This window comes from Drosophila mauritiana, chromosome 3L (assembly GCF_004382145.1).
Source record: "Drosophila mauritiana strain mau12 chromosome 3L, ASM438214v1, whole genome shotgun sequence".
In the NCBI taxonomy this organism is placed as follows: Eukaryota; Metazoa; Arthropoda; class Insecta; order Diptera; family Drosophilidae; genus Drosophila; species Drosophila mauritiana.
In genome coordinates, this window is record NC_046669.1 from 4998417 (window position 1) to 5019250 (window position 20834).

General features: G+C 50.6%; 11 protein-coding genes across 13 annotated transcripts; 6 read left to right on the forward strand and 5 right to left on the reverse strand.

The window, feature by feature from the left end:
• The first annotated feature begins 214 nt into the window (after positions 1-214).
• On the forward strand, positions 215-1681 carry LOC117139244 (ubiquitin thioesterase OTU1). Its single transcript, XM_033301455.1, has one exon. The coding sequence runs from the start codon at positions 388-390 to the stop codon at positions 1441-1443; it is 1056 nt and encodes a 351-aa protein (XP_033157346.1). The 5' UTR covers positions 215-387; the 3' UTR covers positions 1444-1681.
• Positions 1682-1759: 78 nt separating this feature from the next.
• On the reverse strand, positions 1760-2334 carry LOC117139248 (protein Asterix). The gene is made up of 2 exons (XM_033301461.1): positions 2097-2334; positions 1760-2031 (listed from the first exon to the last, which is right to left on the reverse strand). The coding sequence occupies exons 1-2, from the start codon at positions 2250-2252 to the stop codon at positions 1861-1863; spliced, it is 327 nt and encodes a 108-aa protein (XP_033157352.1). The 5' UTR covers positions 2253-2334; the 3' UTR covers positions 1760-1860.
• Positions 2334-4701, forward strand: LOC117139243 (pentatricopeptide repeat-containing protein 1, mitochondrial). Its single transcript, XM_033301453.1, has 2 exons — positions 2334-4306; positions 4363-4701. Exons 1-2 carry the CDS (start codon positions 2489-2491, stop codon positions 4651-4653), a joined length of 2109 nt encoding a protein of 702 aa, XP_033157344.1. The 5' UTR covers positions 2334-2488; the 3' UTR covers positions 4654-4701.
• Positions 4663-5441, reverse strand: LOC117139246 (EKC/KEOPS complex subunit Tp53rk). Its single transcript, XM_033301459.1, has one exon. The coding sequence runs from the start codon at positions 5366-5368 to the stop codon at positions 4694-4696; it is 675 nt and encodes a 224-aa protein (XP_033157350.1). The 5' UTR covers positions 5369-5441; the 3' UTR covers positions 4663-4693.
• Positions 5442-5732: 291 nt separating this feature from the next.
• On the forward strand, positions 5733-6486 carry LOC117139247 (charged multivesicular body protein 2b-B). Its single transcript, XM_033301460.1, has one exon. The coding sequence runs from the start codon at positions 5757-5759 to the stop codon at positions 6393-6395; it is 639 nt and encodes a 212-aa protein (XP_033157351.1). The 5' UTR covers positions 5733-5756; the 3' UTR covers positions 6396-6486.
• LOC117139245 (dehydrogenase/reductase SDR family member 4) lies at positions 6336-7669 on the reverse strand. Of its 3 annotated transcripts, XM_033301458.1 has the most exons (5): positions 7497-7663; positions 7315-7443; positions 6852-7254; positions 6488-6789; positions 6336-6428 (listed from the first exon to the last, which is right to left on the reverse strand). In XM_033301458.1, exons 2-5 carry the CDS (start codon positions 7362-7364, stop codon positions 6410-6412), a joined length of 774 nt encoding a protein of 257 aa, XP_033157349.1. In that variant the 5' UTR covers positions 7365-7443; positions 7497-7663; the 3' UTR covers positions 6336-6409. The 3 variants fall into 3 exon arrangements, with proteins under 3 accessions (XP_033157349.1, XP_033157347.1, XP_033157348.1); XM_033301456.1 differs by having other exon boundaries at positions 7315-7669; XM_033301457.1 differs by lacking the exon at positions 6336-6428 and having other exon boundaries at positions 6444-6789; positions 7315-7669.
• Positions 7670-7822: 153 nt separating this feature from the next.
• LOC117140880 (ganglioside-induced differentiation-associated protein 1) lies at positions 7823-9982 on the forward strand. Its single transcript, XM_033304022.1, has 4 exons — positions 7823-8429; positions 8994-9186; positions 9242-9415; positions 9472-9982. The coding sequence occupies exons 1-4, from the start codon at positions 8307-8309 to the stop codon at positions 9963-9965; spliced, it is 984 nt and encodes a 327-aa protein (XP_033159913.1). The 5' UTR covers positions 7823-8306; the 3' UTR covers positions 9966-9982.
• A 5-nt stretch (positions 9983-9987) lies between these two features.
• Positions 9988-11950, reverse strand: LOC117140879 (fat storage-inducing transmembrane protein). The gene is made up of 3 exons (XM_033304021.1): positions 11765-11950; positions 11087-11690; positions 9988-11029 (listed from the first exon to the last, which is right to left on the reverse strand). The coding sequence occupies exons 2-3, from the start codon at positions 11616-11618 to the stop codon at positions 10290-10292; spliced, it is 1272 nt and encodes a 423-aa protein (XP_033159912.1). The 5' UTR covers positions 11619-11690; positions 11765-11950; the 3' UTR covers positions 9988-10289.
• Positions 11951-12012: 62 nt separating this feature from the next.
• Positions 12013-15748, forward strand: LOC117139952 (alanine--tRNA ligase, mitochondrial). The gene is made up of 10 exons (XM_033302640.1): positions 12013-12254; positions 12317-12490; positions 12551-12696; positions 12751-12954; positions 13015-13299; positions 13355-14349; positions 14408-14564; positions 14623-14908; positions 14971-15191; positions 15246-15748. Exons 1-10 carry the CDS (start codon positions 12087-12089, stop codon positions 15646-15648), a joined length of 3039 nt encoding a protein of 1012 aa, XP_033158531.1. The 5' UTR covers positions 12013-12086; the 3' UTR covers positions 15649-15748.
• LOC117139953 (flap endonuclease GEN) lies at positions 15739-18248 on the reverse strand. Its single transcript, XM_033302641.1, has 5 exons — positions 18028-18248; positions 17653-17959; positions 17298-17587; positions 17073-17240; positions 15739-17017 (listed from the first exon to the last, which is right to left on the reverse strand). The coding sequence occupies exons 1-5, from the start codon at positions 18183-18185 to the stop codon at positions 15760-15762; spliced, it is 2181 nt and encodes a 726-aa protein (XP_033158532.1). The 5' UTR covers positions 18186-18248; the 3' UTR covers positions 15739-15759.
• A 309-nt stretch (positions 18249-18557) lies between these two features.
• LOC117140716 (signal recognition particle 54 kDa protein) lies at positions 18558-20668 on the forward strand. The gene is made up of 2 exons (XM_033303782.1): positions 18558-19648; positions 19734-20668. The coding sequence occupies exons 1-2, from the start codon at positions 18731-18733 to the stop codon at positions 20340-20342; spliced, it is 1527 nt and encodes a 508-aa protein (XP_033159673.1). The 5' UTR covers positions 18558-18730; the 3' UTR covers positions 20343-20668.
• Positions 20669-20834: the final 166 nt, after the last annotated feature.

Genomic DNA, 20834 nt, shown 5'->3' on the forward strand with positions numbered 1-20834 from the left:
TTTTCATTCTTATAATTAAATGTTTTTTACAATTTAATTTAAATTTGTTATCCATAACTATCAAGCAAGATTTACAAAAAAAGAGGAAAATTTAAAAAATAGCGCCATCACCATCTACACCGATTGCAAGAGAACGAAAAATCGATTGGCCTCGTCATCTACATTAGTCACTGCATTAATCGATTATAGTTCTTTTATGAAGTACAAAAAAATACCAACATATATCGAAATTCGATAGCATCGATACTGGAACAACACAAAAAATAAAAAAAAGGACACAAATTAGTCAAATTACAAAATTATCAGTTATCAAATTACGGACAATAACAAACTCAAAATTAGCAAAATTTCCATCGCACGCCCACACGAAGAGAACAAACGGATACGATGACGGGATCGTTCAGTGTGAAGCTCAAGTCCAAAAAAGGTCAATTCATTGTCAACGACCTGAACGAGCATACGACGCTGGGGGAGCTGAAAACGAAAATAGTCCAGGCCACCGACATCCAAGCGACGCAGCTGCACGTCCTAGTAGGCTATCCGCCCAAGCCACTGGATCTCTCGCAGCAGCAGGAGCAGCGCGACCTCAAGGCGGTCGGAATCAACAGCGGAGAGACGCTGATTGTGGAGGAGAAGGCTGCCCCTGCGCCCGCCGCTGCTCCTGCTGCCCCTGTGCGTGGCGGCACCACCGTGGAGGATGACGAGGCGCTGGCGCGTCGTCTGCAGGCCGAGGAGGAGGCACAGCTGCTGCAGGAAACCGCTGGCGGTCCAGTCGCCCAGGCACCAGAGTATCAGCTGCCAGTGGCGCCGACGGAAAGCGGGCCGAATGGCGACTTCAATGGCATACTGCTGAAGAAGGTGGTGCCGGCGGACAATTCGTGCCTCTTCACCAGCATACGATTCGTGCTCAATGGCAAGGTGGACAACGAGGGCAGCGAAATGATGCGGCACATCATTGCGCAAGAGGTGGCCGCCGATCCGCAGAGCTACAACGACGCCGTGCTGGGCAAATCGAATGCCGAGTACTGCGTCTGGATACAAAAGGCGGACTCGTGGGGCGGCGCCATCGAGGTGTCCATACTGTCCAATTACTATGGCATCGAGATCGATGTGGTGGACATACAGAACGCCATTATCAATCGCTTTGGGGAGGACAAGAACTTTGGACTGCGTGTCTTCCTGCTCTTCGATGGCATCCACTACGATCCGCTGTACATGGAGACATCGCCGAGTGCTGCTCCGGCCACCATCTTCCCGGTGGAGGAGCTGGGCGTCTATCAGCAGGCCGAGCAGTTGGCCAACGAGGCGCAGTCCTCCCGTCAATACACCAATGTGGATAAATTCACGCTGCGCTGCATGCAGTGCGATGTTAGGCTGGTCGGCCAGGTGCAGGCCCAGGAGCACGCCAAGCAAACCGGACACAAGAACTTCGGAGAGATTTAATACGTCCTGATCTTCGGCACTGTCTACATTGTGGCTTTCATGCTGTTCGCCTACTACCTGCTCACCACCTAGCCACAATCGCCGTGCGAGGAGTCATCTCATTAGCAGTACTACCTCCACATCACCGCCTATCTAAGTTATTGATTATTGAATTGAGCCCAGCAGCCTGTATTCGTGTTAGTCCCCTTTTAATCCCTTTCGGAATGCAATAAAATATACCTTCATCTACACTAGGCAAGTCATGGAGTTGGTACCTATATACCTATAAGGTCAAGTTCCAGAAAGCTATCCTGAGTTCACAAGGAAGCCAACTTAATTCGTAGTACGTACCAACTTTTTTACTGAGTGTCGAAACAAAATGGAGGCTCTCAATTGTTCAATTACATTAAATTTAAAATAGTTATCTTAGGTCCAGTGCTAGGAGGCCCATGGTGGGGTCATGGCAGCGGGATTCTGGAGGTAGGACATCACCACCGCACTCACGCTCAACATGAAGGAGGAGAGCACCTGTTTGGCATCGTCGCTAGCCCGGGAACTGGCGAAACTGATGCAGGAGCAGTAGAGCGCAAACCAGGCGCACCACTTGAGCTGTGTGGGTGGTTACATACTGATAAATGCCGAATCACTTGGTTGTAATCTTTGGGGTGTTATACCTTCATCATCAGTCCACACATGGAGAAAATCATGCCCAGAATGTTCATGTAATCCGGCATCATGTCCTCGTTGGCGCCGCCGCTCTGGCCCTGGTTCTTGGGCGCCTTGTAGCGGTTGATCTTTTCCTTGCGGCGCGGATCCACGGTCATGTTCATCTTTAATTTATTTAATTTTCACTAATTTAATCGAAAAACCAGGTCAGATTCCAATGGATGTTTGCGTGGAATGTGAATGCCGTGCAGGCTGCTTACGTTCTTGTTTGACTGACATTTTGGACGCAAGGTGGCAACGCCCTTTCATCAGCTGTTTCTTTATTTACACCGCCACCGCACGCACGTTTAAAATAGTTTTGTTAATTACATAAAAATCACAGAAAATTGCAATAGAAAACATGGCTCTGCGGTTGCTTAGCCGTTCAATGAGCTGCCACATACGTGGCTTGCAATTAAATGCCACCGGAAGAACGTTAAATAGTTATATCTGTCGGCTGGAGCTTCCGCCTGCATCCTGGTCGTGCTCACAAAATCGCCTGCTGCACGTGAGGATTACGGATCAAGAAGCCGGTTTGCAGACCAAACGAGAGGCCAACCGGAACCAGAATCCTTTTCGCGAAGGAGTTCTTGAAGAACTTACCACAGCAGCACCCAAAGAAAGCCAGAAGTTTAAGCCAGAAAAGAAACCCAAAGAGAAGCCCACCAAAAAGTTGCAGGACTTTGGTGATCCGGACACCTTTGGCGATGCCAAGGTAGCTGCACCAGAAGATCCGGGTGATGTCGAGGAAGAGGAGTTCATTAGCAATTCCACTAGGCGTTCAAAGAAACTAAAAGCCGTCGAATATGCCCGCCAGATCAAGGATCATCTTAAGGCGAACCGCCTAAATGAGGCCATCGCCGTGCTGGAGCAACGGATGCTGAAGGAGGATCGCGCCAAGCCGGACAAGTACATATACAATCTGCTGATCAGTGGCTGTGCCAAGGCGGGCTACACCCGCAAGGCCTTCTTCCTGTACACCAAGATGCGGCAACGTGGTCTTCAAGTCACCGGAGGAACTTACACCTCGCTATTCAACGCCTGCGCCAATGCTCCATCCGTCAGCGATGGCCTGGCCAAGGCCCAAATCCTGCGGGAGAACATGCTGGAGAAGGGCTACGAACCAAATGTGAAGAACTACAATGCCATGATCAAGGCGTATGGTAGGTGCGGCGATGTGGACACTGCCTACATGCTGGCCGACGAAATGATGGAGCGTCAGCTGGAACTGAATGCAGATACATTCAACTTTCTGCTGCAGGCGTGTGCCAGCAACTCGGAGCACGGTTTCCGGCATGCTCTGCTCACTTGGCACAACATGTTGCAGCGAGGAATTAGTCCGGACTACTACAGCTTCAATGCGATGCTGAGATGTGCAAGGGATTGTGGCTTCGGTGACTTGGATTCCATGCGAGAGGTTCTCGAACAAATTGCGCCATCAGCAGCTAGAAAGAAACCAGTTCTCCAGTTGGACGATGGTCAGAAAGATGATTTACCCAGTGTGCAAGCCAACACAACTACGTTGCCTGCCCAAATTGAGGTGGCCACAACAGCGAGCGAGCTGGAACTGCCCAATCTTTTGCTGCCTCAACCGCATCTGGGCAGTCTGGTGGCCCTGGAGGAGGTGACACGTCCACACGAGCGTTTCTTGCTACTTGGCGGTCTCACTGGCTTTCTGGAGCACATGAAGCAGCACAACATCACACCGGACATCGAAACATTTACCGCGATGCTGGAGGTGATACCGCCCACAAATGCTGCCGAGAAGCAGCTGCTCACGTTCGTGCGCAAGATTGGACTCAAGGCGGACATCGACTTCTTCAACATACTGATCAAAAAGCGTTCCATGCGCTTCGATTACGAGAGTGCCAAGGAAGTGCTCTTCATGATTCGCACGGCGGGCTTGCGGCCGGACATTGTCACCTACGGTGTGCTCGCCCTGGGTTGTCGCACGCAGGAAGAGGCTAGGGAACTGCTGGAACAGATGCAGGTGGCGGGCATTAAGATGAACATGCCCATACTGGGGGCCATGCTGCGGCAGGGCTGCGCTAACAAATCCTTCAGCTACGTGAACGAGATCATTCAGTTGAGTCTGGAGGAGGGCCTCAAGCCAAATGAAGCCTTCCTGCGGCACCTGCACAACTTTCACAGGGGTTGTGCGCGAGCCATTGACGCCAGAGTGAGTTTATAGCTAACTTTTTGCTGGTTAAATCATAATTATTTGTGTATATGCAGCATCCATCAACCAAGACGGCAGCCTTTAAGAAGGGCCACTCTAAATTCTGTGATAAATACCGCCTGTACTACGAGGAGCAGGGACTGACCGGTCTCAAGCTGGAGGACGCCATTGCCAAGGTGAAGGAGCGCCCGTACGAGAAGTTCAAGCTGCCGCCTGTAGACGGAATGGAACCACTCAAGCACGAGCAGCTTAAGCACAAAACGAAACAGCGAAAGTACATCAAGAAGATCAAGATAAACGAGCTGCAGGATGACCCTCCCAAGGAGTCTTTGAAGAGGATAGAATAAGCCATAAAGTTTAACTCCCAATAAAGTTTATTATTATTCGTTAACCAATCATGGTTCGTTTGCGTCCGCGTGCTCGCACCTCCTCGAACTTGGAGAGCACTGCCTGCTCGTCCTTACCGCACGCTGTGCGATAGGCGGCCAGGATGTGCTCGAAGAGATACGGCTGTTCGCTGTGGGTGCTGAGTAGCGCCCGCTCCAGGACGTACAGATCCACGCCCTTGTCCTCGGTGGCCTGATTGTAGTGGCTCAAGCCGAAGTCAATCAGGATGACTTCGTAGTCGCCACCCTTCGGATTGATGAGGATGTTCGAAGTGGTCAGATCGCCGTGTATTATGTGATTGGAGTGCATTTTCCCAATGATTTCACCAATCCGCTTGCAGAACTCCAGCAGACATTTCTTGGCTTCATCCTCCGTCTGAGTGGACACTGTCTCCTGAATGAACTGCTTGGCAGTCTTGGCTGCATTGAAGTACTCCATATACAGCTTGTGGGTGTTGAGGTCCGAGTGGAGGATCTTTGGTGCCAGGATTCCAGCGGCTAGACATCTTCCCGACGCCTTGGCCTCCGCCTTCATGCGCTGTCGCGTGATCTGGGTGTCCAGTTCCGGGTGGCGGTATTTCTTTACGAACCGCTCCTTGATCAGGCAGGCTTCTCCTTTGAAATCGCCCAAATATAGACGTCCTTCGGCGCCTTGTTTCAGGATTTCCAGGGACATTTTTAATTCGCTTGAAAACAAACCGGCGCACTTGATTTAACCAAGGTGGCAACTCCACACAGCAGTAGTGTTGAGAGGGGTTGGTAAATATATGCATAACTTTTTTTTCAGTTTAATTAGTAAGTAATTATAGGCTTTTGCAGAATTTTAAAAACCAACATTTTGTAACCACTTTAAATATATTAAATGGAGATAACCCTAAAAACTTACCATCTACGCCCATGCCTTCATTAGTCATTCCCCCCGAAGCGCGTGCAGAACAGCTGTTTGCTGTTTTCGTATTTACTCCTATAGCGCCAATCGAATCTCCGAGTGAATCATCAGGAAAACCCATCACAACATCGTCAGAAGTCTGGAACCTTAGTTTAAGATCGCACAAAATCCCAAAATGTTCAACAATATTTTCGGAAAGAAGCCCACCGTGAAGGAGCAACAGCGGGAGAATGACCGATCGCTGCGCAAGGCCACCCGGGACATCGAACGGGAGCGCAGGAAAATGGAGGAGGAGGAGCGCAAGCTGGAGCTGGAAATCCGACGGAATGCCGCCGCTGGAAACAACCACGCCTGCAGGATCCTGGCCAAGCAGCTGTTGGAGATCAGGAAGCAGAAGTCACGCACCTACGCAGCAGCGGGAAAGATCCAGTCCATTGGCTACCAGAACAAGAACATGGGCGCCAATATCGCCCTGAGCGAAGCCATGGGCACCACGGCCAAGACGATGGGCGAAATGAACAAGGTGATGCGACCGGAGGCCATCGGGGAAACAGTGCGTCAGTTCCAGGCGGCCAACATGAAGATGGAGATGACCGACGAGATGATCAACGACACACTGGACGACATGCTGAACGAGTCCGGCGACGAGGAGGAGTCCAATGCCGTGGTCAACAAGGTGCTCGACGAGATCGGCATCGAGATCTCCGGCAAGATGTCCAGCATCCCGGCCACGGGATCCTCAGACTTTGAGACGAGTGGCAAGCGCACCGAGAAGGACATTGCCGATCAGCTGGCCAAGCTGCGCTCCTCTTAGTCCTTCCCTGTTTTCTATTCTATTTTGTAACTACTGTGAAAAACGCTGTTATCCATAGCCCGTAAGGAATTATATTTATGTACACATCTTACAAACGAGCTGTCATTCCACCGCCGGCCACAATGGACTCTCCGGTAATGTAGCCCGCATCCTCGGAGACCAAAAAGGAGACCACGCCAGCCATCTCCTCGCTGGTGCCCAGACGACCCATGGGTATTTTGCTCAAAGCCGCTTCATTCGCCGACTCATTCTCGTAGAGTGCTTTCGAGAACTTTGTCCTGATGACTCCTGGAGCCAGGCAGTTGACGCGAATGCCCTCGGGCGCCAGATCCTTGGCGGCAGCCTTGGTTAAGCCAATCAGCGCGGTCTTGCTGACGGAATAGGCTCCCAGTAGCTATGAGATTAATATAGCGGAGATAAGCATTGAACAACTGAACCGCAGATAAGGCGACTAACCTCAAAGGCATCATAGCCAGCAATGGAGGAGACGAAAACGATGCTGGAGTTCTTTTGCTGGCGCAGGAGAGGCAGTGCCTCCTTGGCCAGCAGATAGGAACTCTTCACGTTCACATCGAAGATCTTGTCCCACACCTTCTCGTCGCACTCGAGGACACCGCCCACCGCAGGATTGGTGGCGGCATTGCTGACCAGAATGTTCAGCTTGCCAAACTTGCTGATGGTCTCCTCGAAGAGCTGTTTGCGATCCTCGGGTTCGCTGACATGGCACTTCAGTCCGTGGACATTCAAGTTCAGTTTGCGCAGCTCCGCCAGAGCAGAGTCCACATTCTTTTGCTTGCGACTGCTGATGACCACTGCGGCGCCATCTTCGGCCAGCCTTTTGGCAATCGCGAAACCAATGCTGGGGATTCACCAGAATTTAGTGGGGGCGATCCTCTCAAGTTTTTATTGAGCTGCTTACCCATCGGTGGAGGCGGTGACCACAGCTACTTTCCCTGCCAAACGCTTCATCGTGCCGGCTGTCGAACTTTGACTACTGCTGGACAAACGTTTGTGGCATTGATTGAGATTAGGGCCAACGAGTTTTGGGCTGTAATTGTTGCTGTTTTGATCGAGACTTGAACTTTGACCACTTCCACTCACAGCGCTGGCACTCAGACGGATCTTGGGCGCCCTGACCACCAGTTGTTTGCTCAGATGTAACATTTTTGAAGTAGGATTTTTGAGAAGGATCTTGAGATTCGTTGCCTAATAATTGATTTTCCCTATTTTAACTACGAATCTCCAAACTGTTTACTAGTTATCTTCTTCTTTTCAGCGGTTTGCCATTCACAGTGAAGGAAAAAGCTTTTTTGCCAGTGGCGCCAAATTTGAAAATATATTAAAGCTATCTTTAGCTAGCTTAGTAATGAAAACCTGATTAACCTACATAATAACTAATAATTTGGCTAAAAATATCATTTTGCTCGAGTCAATATGTTGCATTACTCCACTTAAGGCCACTCAGTCATGGGCAGATAAGAATTCTTGAAAAGAAAATCTTCCAACAGCAAGATAAACGCTGCGTTTCGTAATAATATAAACAAAGATAAATACGCATGACAAACAAACCGCTAAAAGTATGAGAATCGCTTGACATAATGGACTGTTTTCGGATCCGAAACATATATATATGTACATACGAGCCGAAAGTGCAAATTAATAGGCGATCGGAGCGACCGTACGATCCGTACTTCATTATAGACGCAGTCGTCGGCGGAAGCAGCACGCAAGTGGAGTCTCCGGTTTTCCAAGTCAATCCGGCACGCGCTTACGGCTTTGTTAGTTAGTTACTTTTCGCAACCGTCGGCGGGGCATGTGATACGGAAAAAGGCGCCCATGCTAGCGAAACTAATCAGCAAACTAAAGATACACTAAGCCAAAGAATACCAAGTGAAACACACATAGAACAAGATGAGCGAGCAGGCCAAAGAAATCGAAGCTCTGCCGCCCACCTTGCAGGACTTCAAGGCTCCCGATCTGCCGGCCAACAAGCCAGTGCTCTTCTTCCATCCGTACAACTTCCATGCTCAAAAAGTTAGTAACCCGCTTCAATCATGTGATCTTTGAAAAAGTATTTGCCCAACAGATCCAGCCGCTAATGCCGCGAAATTACAAAACTAATCATTGCCAAATGAAATCATCGTTTTATTTACTATTTTTTTTTTGTTTTTCGATGTAATGATGGGGTGCCCCGCGTCGAAGGTTTTCCACCCACGATCGCTCTGCCACTCGGCTGCAATGGAGCATGACCTGGCGGGTGGCGGGCCGGAAATGTAGTAGGGCTAGCTGTTGGAGTTCTCTAGTTTTCCATTTTGTACAGATATGACAGCATATTTACCTGGCTGCTCCAGGTGCTAATGAAGCGGATTGAAGCGGAGTGGAAAAACAAAATAAACAAACTTATGTGTGGAGGAATCTGCTCCAAGAGAACGTAATACAATAACTGAACCGAAATGATTTCATTTAATGCCAGATCGTGTCTAAAAATATCTGTTTTGGTTAATGAAGCGCGTAATTAGAAGCGGAATATTGCATCTTTGGGTTCATCTTTAAATACATTTAAGCAAATGCTAATATCATATCATAATATCATCGCAGGTGCTCATGGTCTTCTACGAGAAGAAGATCGACTTCTTTCCCTATGTGGTGGACCTGTGCAATGGCGAGCAGTACTCCAATTGGTTCCTGAACCTCAATCCCAAGGGCGATGTGCCGGTGCTCCAGGATGGCGCCCTCGTCATTCCCAGCTCGACGCACATCATCAACTATGTGGAGAGCAAATTCCGCGGCGGTAATTCCCAGCTAGCTAGCGCATAGTAACTTGACTTATCAACTTCATCACTCAGATCGATCGCTGAAGCCAGCGCACAACTCCAAGGAGTTCGACCAGATGCTGGTCTTCGAGCAGGCCATGGCCCGCCTTCCGGTGGGCACACTCAGCCTGGGCTCCTTCATACACGACGATCTGAAGCTGGTGCCCAAGGCGCCCTTCATCGGACCCGTGCGCCAGTCCTGCCTGAGTAAGTTACTCCATGTGTGAAATGAAACCTCAACTCAACACTCGTTTGCCCCGCAGAAAACAATGAGAAGGTGCTGGACCTGCTGCGCTACTCGGTGGACGAACAGGCGACCAACAAATCAGCGCTGCAGCACAAGCTAGACATCCAGTTGCGCCGCCACGAGCTGGCCTCCTCCCGCGAGGACTTCCAGAAGGTCCTGGACGCCGTGCGGCACTTTCTGCTCTACGTGGAGCAGGAGCTAACCGCCCAGGCGCCGCGCGTTGAGTGGCTAACCGGCGACGAGCTGAACGTGGCGGATATCTCGCTGGGACTGCTGCTGCATCGACTGTATCAGCTGGGATTCGAGAATCAGTTCTGGACCTTCGGGAAGCTGCCGCAGGTGGAGGCGTACTTCCTGCGCTTCCGGCAGCGCGAGTCCTTCCACCGCCTGCAGCCGAGCAACTTTGCCATACTGCGCGAAATGTGGACGCGGACGCCGGGCAACTACAAGCTAGGAGCGGGCGCCGGCTTCCTGGGTATGGCCATGTTCGCCGCCTTCGCGCACAAGTGAGCGGAGCAGCGGGACAGCAGACTTTGTTAACAAATCCTTTTACTGTTAAAGTTGGGCACATATAAACACACGAACATAAGAACGCTTAAAGCTACGCACTGCTGATGAAGGATGCTTGGGGTGTCATGGTAAGAATCCGGCGGTGGAGGAGGATGAGGAGCAGAGCGCGATCCAGTGCCAGCCTCGGCTGCTTGCTTAGTAATATCATCATCGTTTCATATCATCGTTGCTGAATATACAAAAATTTGGTATAAATTCCAATCCGTCACCTAACTATCAATTCCTTCTATGCTTGATGGCTGCTCTCCTCTCGGTTGGCTCAGCTCAGCTCTCCAGCGTCTGCTGCTCGCGGTCCCTTTCCCGTTTCTGCTGCTCGGTCATCAGCAAATTGGCCGCTGCAGTGGCCGCCTTGGGGCTGGTGAACAGCGGCATTCCCATAAACGTGGGCATCTGCTGATCCCTCGGCACGCCTGTCGTGGCCGCCTTGCCATTCACGTTGGTCCTCGAACTGCTGGATCCAGAGCCCGTGGATGCGGCACCCGTGGTTAAATGCGAGGGTCGCTTGAAGGGGAAGGTGGGTATCTCGCGCTGATAGCTGAAGCTCCCGTTGCCAGGCGCCTCCGGCAGCAGACCGGGCGTGGGATACCAGAAGCGATAGGTGAAGTACCAGGTGAGTATGGCAATAATGCCGCTGATCACCTTCTCGATCATGCGGTGATAGTACAGCATGGTGCCCACCAGCATGATGTCCCACAGCAGCTGCAGGGCCGCCATGCCGATGAACAGGGTGCGGATGATGGGCGTCAGGCGTTTGTACAAGAACTGCAGGCTGCGCATTTGCTCCTCGTTCAGCGTCCTCAGCGGATTCGTGCCCGAGTTCTCGGCTGTGCTGCGATTGTGTCGCTCGTTGCGGATGTGCTCCTTGATGGTCTCCCAGCGGATGATGGGACGCGCCTCCTCGATCAGCACCAGGCTGGAGTGGATCAGGATGAAGGCGTGCCCGGATATGTCGAAGCCCTTCCACAGATGACCCGCCTTCAGACAGCTCGATTTGCTCGCATAGCCTGTAAGCACACACACGATAGTTATTATCAAATTCATTGTGATGATTGTATACCCACCCTTTGTGGTGCAGCGTCCGTAGGAGTTCTCCACGACGTTAAACATCTTGGTCCAGAAGTACCAGAAGAAGGTGGCTATGACGATGCGCGGGAAATGGTGTCGCAGCATCCGTTTGTGGTCGCCACACGTAATCGTATAGGCCGAGAGCACCAGGAAGGGCACCACGAACAGCAGCGTCCAGCCCCAGCCGATCTTCACGAAGTACTGGTTGAAAAGGTTGTCCGATCGAGCGAAGTAGGTCTTGGGGAAGGGCACAAAGTCCCCGATTACGGAGATCACGAACAGACTGCCCAGATACAAGGCCACTTTGAGGTCCGTATTGAAGAATATGGTCTTCTTGCACAAATGGATGACGCCCATGACCAGGATCTCGCGGATGCTGGTGGGTGCGGCCGTGGGCCTCGTTCCACGCGCCTCCGACCTGGTAATGTCGGGTCCTCCTGGCCTGAAATTCATGTTGGAACCGGAGGAGGAGGGACTTCCCGCAGTGGCGCCCAAATTGGGCCGCAGTGGACGTCGCTTGGTGGCCATAGCTGGAGCTGTTGCTCGGGTCCAAAGTGTGTCACTTGAAAACTGCGTTGTTTGCTGCCGTTTTTGGTAATGCTGCGAGTGAAAAGCGAAAGTGAAAGCGGAGGAATCGTGCGTGTCAAAGTTCAACGGTTGCTAGACGCGCTTACCTGAGTTGATACAGTGCCAGCGCAGTCACAGCAGTTCAACTGCTCAATGTGGTTGCTTTTTCGCCAGGCTTAGAGCACCCACTGCGTTGTTCTCAGTGCTAATTTTTTCAATTCTTATTTTGGCCCAAATGTACGTGTTGCGCCTGTAAAAAATAGAACAGCTGCAGCTGGTGAGCACGCTTCCCGGTGATTGGCAACTCTGATTGGAATTTTTTAAATGAGCGGGCTGCGTGGCGAATGGCAAGCCATGTGATCAGCTGTTCGGACTGAGATTTATCTCGAGCATTTTTAATTGCCGGTGCGGTTTTAATTGAACTGCGGCATGTACAACTCGGCCAAGCAGCTGCAGCGCGTGCTGACAGCGCGCGAGATTCGGAAGACCTTTCTGGATCACTTCACCGTCAATCATGGCCACAAGTTCGTCCGCTCCAGCCCGGTGGTGCCCTTTTGCGATCCCACCGTGGCTTTCGTTAACGCGGGCATGAATCAGGTGAGGTAACAGGCCCATTAAACGCCATTGTTCGCTTGTTTATGCGATGGCCTTCGCTGTAGTTCAAGTCGGTGTTCCTGGGCACAGCAGCGGCACCCCACAAGCGGGTTGTCAACTCCCAGAAGTGCGTCCGCGTTGGGGGAAAGCACAATGATCTCTCCGTGGTGGGCACGGATGGCTATCATCACACGTTCTTTGAGATGCTGGGCAACTGGTCCTTTGGAGATTACTTCAAGGTGGGTCTAGAGAGCTTACACTGTTTCACTTTTTTCTCACGAGACCATTTGATTATTCAGCGGGAGGCGTGTGCCATGGCCCTGGAGCTGCTCCGTGGTCCCTACAACATCGATCCAGGTCGTCTATACGTCACATACTTTGCTGGCGACAAGGTGCTGGGCATTCCAGCCGATCTTGAGTGCTTCGAGATCTGGAGGAGCCTGGGGTAAAGCTTGTTACATAACTAAAAGTTGGTTTCTTAAGTAATCCTTCTTTGCAGCTTTCCCGCCTCACGAATACTGCCCTTTGGCTGCGCCGACAACTTCTGGGAAATGGGCGCCACAGGGCCCTGTGGTCCCTGCACCGAAATCCACATAGATCATCGCCCGGATCTGGGCAGCGTGGAGCAGCGAGCCAAGTTGGTGAATGCAGGTCGCTCCGATCTCACAGAACTGTGGAATCTTGTCTTTATACAGTACAATCGGTGAGGATTTGCCTTCAAGTGGAATGTATGCCTAGCCTAAAGTTCTTTATGCATTTATAGGCATGCCGATGGCAGCATCTCTCAATTGCCCGCTCATCATGTGGACACCGGCATGGGTTTTGAGCGGCTAACGGCCGTGCTTCAGAATAAGTCTTCCAACTACGATACGGACTTGTTCACCCCGATATTTGATGGCATCCAGCAAGCGGCCAAGACTCCGGTTTACAGCGGCAGCTTTCCGGATGGTGGAAATGCAGCAGTACTCGACACCAGCTATAGGATACTAGCCGATCATGCACGCATGGTGACCGCCTGTTTGGCCGACGGCATGCTTCCGGATCAAAAGTACGCTTGTGCTCATACCCTACCATTTTCGCATATAATCCAACTTCTATTTCAGTCAGAAACTGCGTCGCGTGCTGCGCAAGGCTCTCAACATCTCGGAGCATGTGTTTGCCCACGACAAATTGCTGACCCAGCTAGTTCCTATCGTGGTGGAGACACTTGGTGAAGCCTATCCAGAGATGGCGGCTAAGCAGCAGGCTGTTATCGACTTGATCTGCCACGAGCAGGAGGTCTACAAGAATCTTAGAGAGAGTTCTTCCAAAGCATTTGCAGAGGTGCTAATGGAGTTTCCCAACCTGGATGACATCGATCTGATGGAGTGCCCGGGATTCGTGCCCGCCTATCGAGAGTTCCAGGTGCAGCGCTGCAAGTTTTCCAATAACACCATACCAGGGGACTTCCTTTACAAGCTGACCGATACCTACGGCCTGACCGAGGAGAGTTTCCTCAAGCTGGCTGAATTGGAGAACATGAACTGTGATCTGGAGCGCTACAGGGCGGAGGTCAGTCTGGCGAAGATCAAAGCCAAGGGCAACCAAAGGGAGACTGCTGGAGGATCACTCTGCGATCTGGCCAATGAGCAGCGTATTTCCGAAGCTCAGGCGATGCTAACGAAGCGTCTGGCGCCCACCGACAACAGCCACAAGTACGCCTACTCCTTCGACAAGGAGAGCGATTCATACCAGATACCTCCACTAAAGACTCGAGTCCTGGGAATGCTCCTCAACGATGCAGAAGTGTCACGAACCCAAGGCAGTCGCATACAGCAACCCTCCACCGACCTCATTTCCATTGTGACCGCTGCCAGCAATTTCTACTACGAATCCGGCGGTCAACAATCGGATGGCGGAAAGATCCTTGTGAGCAATCAGCAACAGCCAGAGCATCCTCATTCACTAGAAGTAATCAGTGTTAAGCATCTCAACGACTGCGTAGTTCACGTCTGCAAGTTATCCAGTCCCACTGACGCCTTTCAGCTGGCCATTGAAGATGAGGTGGAGCTGCAGGTGGATGCGCAGCAGAGACAGCTCAACACGTGCCATCACACAGGTGAGATGAATATGTTAGAGATACTAGACCCGATTACAAATAATACCTATTATTCCAGCCACGCATCTACTAAACGCCGCCATCCGCTCGCTTTTCAAGAAGGTCACCTACCAGGTCTCCAGTTCTGTGACCAGCGATCAGTGCAAGCTGGAGCTGGGACTCCTGGGCAAGCGCATTCAGAAGAGCGATGTGCAGCTCATCGAGGATCTGATCAAGTGGGTCGTCCTGCTATTAGAAATTTTAATGAATTTAACTTACAATCCTTTTCAATAGCCGCGTTATCTGCTCTGCTGCGCCGGTTGAAGTTCAGTTGCTGAGTGCAGCTGAAGTTCTGGAGCAGAATGACATCACCATGGTGCCCGGCGAGGTTTATCCTGAGCAGGGATTGCGTCTAGTCAACGTGGAGAGTCCTGAACTGCAGCTCAGCTCCAAGGAACTGTGCTGCGGAACGCATGCAACCAACACTAGTGAGCTTTCCTGCTTCTGCATCGTGAATCTGAAGCAAACCAATCGCGCGAGATTCGCGTTTACCGCCGTTGCTGGCCAGGCGGCGGAAAATGTGAGTGCACTTATCTTAGTCTTTACACTAGTCATTTAATCTTGTGGCTCGGTTCCAAATAGGTGCTGAAAACTGCTGCTCTGCTGCGACACCGCGTTGATCTCCTCGAGAAGCAGTTCCAAACTGACAAACTCACAAACGCTACGGAGGCGGAACTGCAGACGATTAGGCACAACATGTTGCACACGGACATTAAACTGCCATACGCTTTTAAGATGGACACGCTGGAACGCATCACCGAGATGCTGAAAAGGATCAAAGATTCATCGCGCACAACCTTAAAGTAAGTTTAACTTATAATTGTGGAATGCTCCACTTCTAAACTCTATATTTTCAGGGAATTTGTGGACGTAGAGATGCGCACGCTGCTGCAGGAGAAGCCTTTGGATACTCATCCCTTCATTCTGCACTACATCACCAGTTCCGCGCTCGTGGAGGAGATTCCTTTGCAACGAGCCACCAAGGTGTGCCAGGATCGGCCCATCCTCGTAATCAGCGTGTGTGATAGCGTGGTCAAGGCGCGCTGTTGTGTACCAGAAAACTGTATCACGGAGAAGTTCAACGCTTCCGCCTGGCTGCAATCCTTTGCCGACACCTTTAATGGACAAATAGCCGCGCCCAAGGGCCAGAATCCGCAGGCCGTGTGCAACATGAAGGGTCGGCGGGTCAGCAATCTGTTCGAGGAACAGTTGGAGCAGGCAATGTCCAAGGCACATGCATACGCTAAGCTTTATCTATAGGTATAAGTTGTAATAAACCCTCCAAAATGTGCTGGCTGTAAGCTTGCCCTTTGAATAATTGCTAATGTGAGGAGCGAATAAATGGCGGAGTTTTAAGGTATCTCAGAATTTTTAATCACTAATCACCACCAGGTCATCCTCCTCCTCCTCTTCGGCGTTATCCTCTTGATCCTGGGGCACCAAGCTGGAGTTCATCAGCTCTTCGAAGACATCCGCATTATCGGAACTTTGATTGAAGAAGTAACTTATGTTAGCTAAGGGCTTCACTGGCGATGGAATCTTTTCGCTGATGCGATGCTGCATCTTGAATCGCTCCACTGGCGTCCTGGCCAGCTTCTGCAGATCTCCCTTGACCAGCAGATCAAAACTGTCCTCCAGGGAGAACCGTTTACTCTGCGGTAGTTGATCCACTTGGGACAGGTCTCTTTTTGTTTCCACCTTGGGCGATTCTTCCACATTACCTAGACTCATCTGCGCCAGACGTAAGCTCAAATCTTCCGCCATGGGTTCGTAGTGAAGTTGGTGACCATCGTGGTTGGTCAGTGCTGGCTTGGCATTCGGATTCGATATGATGCCTTTGACTATGTCCGACATATCAAACTCTTCGGCATCGCAATCGCTTTCCAGATCGGAGGGCAGGAACTTGGTGAGGGGGGTGGAGCATTGCTGACGTTGCGGAGCGGGAGCCTTGACCGGAGTACCTTCCTTCTTGCACCCTAGGAATTGGTGCAGTAATGGCTGGTTCTCTTCAGGCGGAGCCTTTTTCTTTCTGACCACTCGTTTTGGTTTCGAATTCGGCTCGTTTTCCTTGTCCTCTTCTTCAGGTGCGGTTTTCTTCTTTCGCGTGGTTTTCTTGGCGGGCTTCTCCTTCGACTTCAAGAATGCCGCTACCAAATCGGGATACGCTGTCTCCAGCATGTCCAATGGCTCAATAGTGTAGTAAAGTTCCTCGATCCCCTTGGGATGCTCCGCTTCGTATTCCGCAATCTGATTGTCCGGAATAAGACCCTTGAAAATGCCGCTGGGATCGTGCCAGCGCAATTCTAAGCTGGGCACTCCCTTCACCGTTCGCTTTTTGATAATCTCGAGTGGCTGGATAAGTATCTTCTCCTGCTTCGATTGCTGCACCTGCCAGCGTGTGAGTATGGGAAAGAACTTTTGAAAGCAGTATATTTCGGGCCACTGCAAGAGATGTCCAATCTGTTTGATGAATTTGACAAGATTCGGCTGCCGCCAGTTGAGATTAAGATTGGGAATGGTGCCGGGCTCGCTCAGGAACTCGGCAATGATCTCTTCGTTGGGAAAGTCTGGAGATAGTAGTGCTTTCCGCCTCAAAGTCAACTCGGCCTTTATGGATAGTCGTTGTTCTCTAAGGAGAGAGTTTAATAAACAAGTGTTTATATTAGTTTTAGGAAATAACTCACTTCCAGAGACTCTCATCGCAGCCTTTGTGAGTGCGACACACACTGCAGCCACTTTTTGTGTGGCTCTGGGTCTTGCCGATGTGTCCACAATTGCTGCAGATGGATTTGTCGTCAACTCGGATCTCCAAGGCATTGTATTTATTGGTTTCACCGCGCCAGCTTCTCATTCTGCAGGGATAATAATTATAGCTTATTAACTTTTTATCTAACAATATAGTAGACTACCTATCCAAAATCTCAGTCTCCTTGTACTTGTTGAACAGCTTTAGGACGCCATCCTTGCCGATGCCACCTATGCCATCAGGACAATAGTCACAGCCGCAGAGCAGGGCCATCACAATGATCTTCTGTTGGCCAAAGTCCATTCGGGATGTGATCTCCCGCATATCGTAAATGTCCACAGCTCCGCCGGCGGCTGCCTGGGCTCCTTGGGTGGAAACGGAGAAGTTGCGATAGACACGAACGGCTCCATAGGCAAAGCAATCCGAGTCCTGGCTAATGACGCCATCCACTAACTGCGGATAGGGATTTAATCGGATTTGGTACAGAATTCTTGTGAGGATGTACTTGATATACGCACGCCATGCTTGTTGAGAAAGGCACAGTAGGCCTCCGCCTCGCCGGGACCTTGGACGCACTGGATTCCCATGGAGAGCAGCAGCGTTTCGCACTGCTTGAGGACATGGTTGAACCGGCTGCGTCCTTTGTCGCCTTTGGGCGCCTGACTTTGGGTGCACTCGGGCGAATTCTTGGGCTTCACTCCCCGAAACTGGAGCTCATTCCTCTTGGCTATCACCTGGCTCTTGAGTTTCGGAGCAACTCCCTCCAAAACGAAAACAGGAGTAACTTGCTCCCAAATCAAGTAGCAAGTGCGAAAGAAGAGGTTCCTGGTGGTAAAACGTAAATAATAATATTTAAAAACAATGTAAGGTTTTTAATTTTTTTTTAAACCCACTTTAAATGATGCCTTGGATGCACAAAGTAGTCCACAACATTGAGGGATTCGCAAACCCAGCCGGCCAGGTCGATGGCCACTTTCTTTCCCCGCAGTTCATTAATGGGTTTGCGTTCACAATGGGGCGTCAAAACACCCCACAATTCCTTGACGCCCATTTAAATAAGCTAAACAAAAACCCCGCGAGAAATTCGCAACAAATTTAAACAATCGCTTCTTCGTCAGAGTTGCCAAGTCAGTTACTTTCTAGCCAATTGCAGTTATGTTCAAAAGCAGTCAAAAGCAGTGTGGCAATAATTGGCCATGAAAATTTATTAAACAATAATTCATGATGCTATTTTCTGTTAGATTCAATAACAAATATCCAAATTGACACTTATTTGTTTTCTAAACCTACATTTAGTATTTAGCTTTTTTTGACTTTGTCTCTAGCTACATTTGGCAGCACTGCGACTTCCGCCAGTCACTGCGAAGCAAGCTCGATAACCGATAACGGGCTTTGTTTTGACAGCTACACACGCGACCGCTGCGAATGGCCAGTGGTCAGCAGTCTCTTCCTCTTCCACATCGACGTGTCGTGTCAGCCAAAAGAAAGTCGAAATAAAATATTGAATTGGAGCTGCCCCTTTGCGAGTAGGCCCAACAAAATTCAGAAGCTGCCAGTCGTCCGTACGCCAACCCACACACAACCACCACCGGCAAGATGGTTCTCGCAGATTTGGGTCGCAAGATAACCACGGCGCTGCACTCGCTCAGCAAGGCGACCGTAATCAATGAGGAGGCACTGAATTCCATGCTTAAGGAGATCTGCGCGGCGCTCCTGGAGGCTGATGTGAATATCCGTCTGGTGAAGCAGCTGCGCGAGAATGTGCGTGCCGTCATTGATTTCGATGAGATGGCCGGTGGCCTGAACAAGAGGCGAATGATCCAGTCGGCTGTGTTCAAGGAGCTCGTCAAACTGGTCGATCCCGGCGTGAAACCCTACCAACCCATCAAGGGCAAGGCCAATGTGGTCATGTTTGTGGGTCTTCAGGGCTCCGGTAAGACCACCACCTGTACCAAGCTGGCCTATCACTACCAGAAGCGCAACTGGAAGTCGTGTCTCGTGTGCGCGGATACCTTCCGTGCTGGCGCCTACGATCAGGTCAAGCAGAACGCCACCAAGGCGCGCATTCCGTTCTTCGGCAGCTACACGGAAATCGATCCCGTGGTCATTGCCCAGGACGGTGTGGATATGTTCAAACGTGAGGGTTTCGAGATGATCATCGTGGACACCTCGGGTCGGCACAAGCAGGAGGAATCGCTGTTCGAGGAGATGTTGGCAGTGTCGAATGCCGTCAGTCCCGACAACATCATCTTCGTGATGGACGCCACCATCGGACAGGCTTGCGAGGCTCAAGCGAAAGCTTTCAAAGACAAGGTGGACATCGGTTCGGTGATCATAACCAAGTTGGATGGCCACGCCAAGGGAGGCGGTGCTCTGTCCGCAGTGGCAGCCACACAGTCGCCCATCATCTTCATCGGCACGGGCGAGCACATCGACGATCTGGAGCCCTTCAAGACGAAACCCTTTGTGAGCAAACTGCTTGGAATGGGTGACATCGAAGGACTGCTAGATAAGGTGAGACATGCCACATAGGCTTAAAATCTTACCGCGCTACAATACAATTCAAAACACGTACTGAATATATTCCCATTTTGCACAGGTAAACGAGCTGAAGCTGGACGGAAACGATGAGCTGTTAGAAAAGATCAAGCACGGCCACTTCACCATCCGCGACATGTACGAGCAGTTCCAGAACATCATGAAGATGGGCCCCTTCTCGCAGTTCATGAACATGATACCCGGCTTCTCGCAGGACTTTATGACCAAGGGCGGCGAGCAGGAGTCGATGGCGCGCGTCAAGCGCATGATGACGATGATGGACAGTATGTCGGACAACGAACTGGACAATCGCGACGGAGCAAAGCTCTTCAGCAAGCAGCCGAACCGCTGCGTTCGTGTGGCCCAGGGAGCTGGTGTCATGGAGCGCGAGGTCAAGGAACTGATTGCACACTATACGAAATTTTCGGCGGTAGTAAAGAAGATGGGCGGCGTCAAGGGACTGTTCAAGCAGGGCGACATGACCAAGAATGTGAATCCAACACAGATGGCCAAGCTTAACCAGCAGATAGCCAAGATGATCGATCCCCGGATGCTGCAACAGATGGGCGGCGTTGGTGGTATCCAGAACATGATGAGGCAACTACAGCAGGGAGCGGCGGGCGGTTTGGGTGGCCTGGGGAACCTGATGAGCGGCTTTGGTGGCAAGTGAGCAGGTGGCGTGTAAATTTAACGATTTTTATATGATTTTGTTTTCGCGTAGTTCGTAATTTGTTAGCCATTTGTTTCCATTTGTCCAAGGCCACAAAAATTGATATGCGATGTGGAAGCGAATATAGCGTATATAGCCTATATAGCCCATATAGATGTGCAAACAGTTAACAATTCGGTTTTTGTACGGCTTGGCAGCCACAGTGTCAGTTTTTATAGTTTAAACAGTTTTCTGTACACGAACTAATGGAATTAGCATGCCTATCAGAATACCAGTAAGGCAGTTGAACTAGATATAAACAATAAATAAATAATATATGAACTTGGCTTTAAATTGGTTGTTTTTATTGGGCTTAATCTCGGGCATCGAAGAGCAGTACTGTATCTTCGAAATCCATGACCTTATCAGTCACCCTGTTGACCTAACACATACAACTAAAACAAAAAACAAGTTGCGAACAGGTGCCCAGAAAACTCGAAAGGACGCCAACGC

Bases quoted from the DNA above. Each gene is read 5' to 3' on its own strand.
- LOC117139953 (XM_033302641.1), bottom strand. From the start codon at position 18,185: ATGGGCGTCAAGGAATTGTGGGGTGTTTTGACGCCCCATTGTGAACGC. The intron at 17,960-18,027 runs GTGGGTTTAAAA...TTTTACCACCAG, and splicing joins CATCCAAGGCATCATTTAAA to GAACCTCTTCTTTCGCACTT. The intron at 17,241-17,297 runs GTAGTCTACTAT...TTATCCCTGCAG, and splicing joins GAGACTGAGATTTTGGATAG to AATGAGAAGCTGGCGCGGTG.
- LOC117140879 (XM_033304021.1), bottom strand. From the start codon at position 11,618: ATGGCCACCAAGCGACGTCCACTGCGGCCCAATTTGGGCGCCACTGCG. The intron at 11,030-11,086 runs GTGGGTATACAA...GTGTGCTTACAG, and splicing joins CGGACGCTGCACCACAAAGG to GCTATGCGAGCAAATCGAGC.
- LOC117139245 (XM_033301456.1), bottom strand. From the start codon at position 7,559: ATGTTACATCTGAGCAAACAACTGGTGGTCAGGGCGCCCAAGATCCGT. The intron at 7,255-7,314 runs GTAAGCAGCTCA...GTGAATCCCCAG, and splicing joins GTCACCGCCTCCACCGATGG to CATTGGTTTCGCGATTGCCA. The intron at 6,790-6,851 runs GTTAGTCGCCTT...TTAATCTCATAG, and splicing joins CTGGCTATGATGCCTTTGAG to CTACTGGGAGCCTATTCCGT.
- LOC117140880 (XM_033304022.1), top strand. From the start codon at position 8,307: ATGAGCGAGCAGGCCAAAGAAATCGAAGCTCTGCCGCCCACCTTGCAG. The intron at 8,430-8,993 runs GTTAGTAACCCG...ATATCATCGCAG, and splicing joins ACAACTTCCATGCTCAAAAA to GTGCTCATGGTCTTCTACGA. The intron at 9,416-9,471 runs GTAAGTTACTCC...TTTGCCCCGCAG, and splicing joins CGTGCGCCAGTCCTGCCTGA to AAAACAATGAGAAGGTGCTG.
- LOC117139244 (XM_033301455.1), top strand. From the start codon at position 388: ATGACGGGATCGTTCAGTGTGAAGCTCAAGTCCAAAAAAGGTCAATTC.
- LOC117139243 (XM_033301453.1), top strand. From the start codon at position 2,489: ATGGCTCTGCGGTTGCTTAGCCGTTCAATGAGCTGCCACATACGTGGC. The intron at 4,307-4,362 runs GTGAGTTTATAG...GTGTATATGCAG, and splicing joins CGCGAGCCATTGACGCCAGA to CATCCATCAACCAAGACGGC.
- LOC117139246 (XM_033301459.1), bottom strand. From the start codon at position 5,368: ATGTCCCTGGAAATCCTGAAACAAGGCGCCGAAGGACGTCTATATTTG.
- LOC117139247 (XM_033301460.1), top strand. From the start codon at position 5,757: ATGTTCAACAATATTTTCGGAAAGAAGCCCACCGTGAAGGAGCAACAG.
- LOC117139952 (XM_033302640.1), top strand. From the start codon at position 12,087: ATGTACAACTCGGCCAAGCAGCTGCAGCGCGTGCTGACAGCGCGCGAG. The intron at 12,491-12,550 runs GTGGGTCTAGAG...TTGATTATTCAG, and splicing joins CCTTTGGAGATTACTTCAAG to CGGGAGGCGTGTGCCATGGC. The intron at 13,300-13,354 runs GTACGCTTGTGC...CTTCTATTTCAG, and splicing joins GGCATGCTTCCGGATCAAAA to TCAGAAACTGCGTCGCGTGC.
- LOC117139248 (XM_033301461.1), bottom strand. From the start codon at position 2,252: ATGAACATGACCGTGGATCCGCGCCGCAAGGAAAAGATCAACCGCTAC. The intron at 2,032-2,096 runs GTATAACACCCC...CCACCCACACAG, and splicing joins TGTGTGGACTGATGATGAAG to CTCAAGTGGTGCGCCTGGTT.
- LOC117140716 (XM_033303782.1), top strand. From the start codon at position 18,731: ATGGTTCTCGCAGATTTGGGTCGCAAGATAACCACGGCGCTGCACTCG. The intron at 19,649-19,733 runs GTGAGACATGCC...CATTTTGCACAG, and splicing joins TCGAAGGACTGCTAGATAAG to GTAAACGAGCTGAAGCTGGA.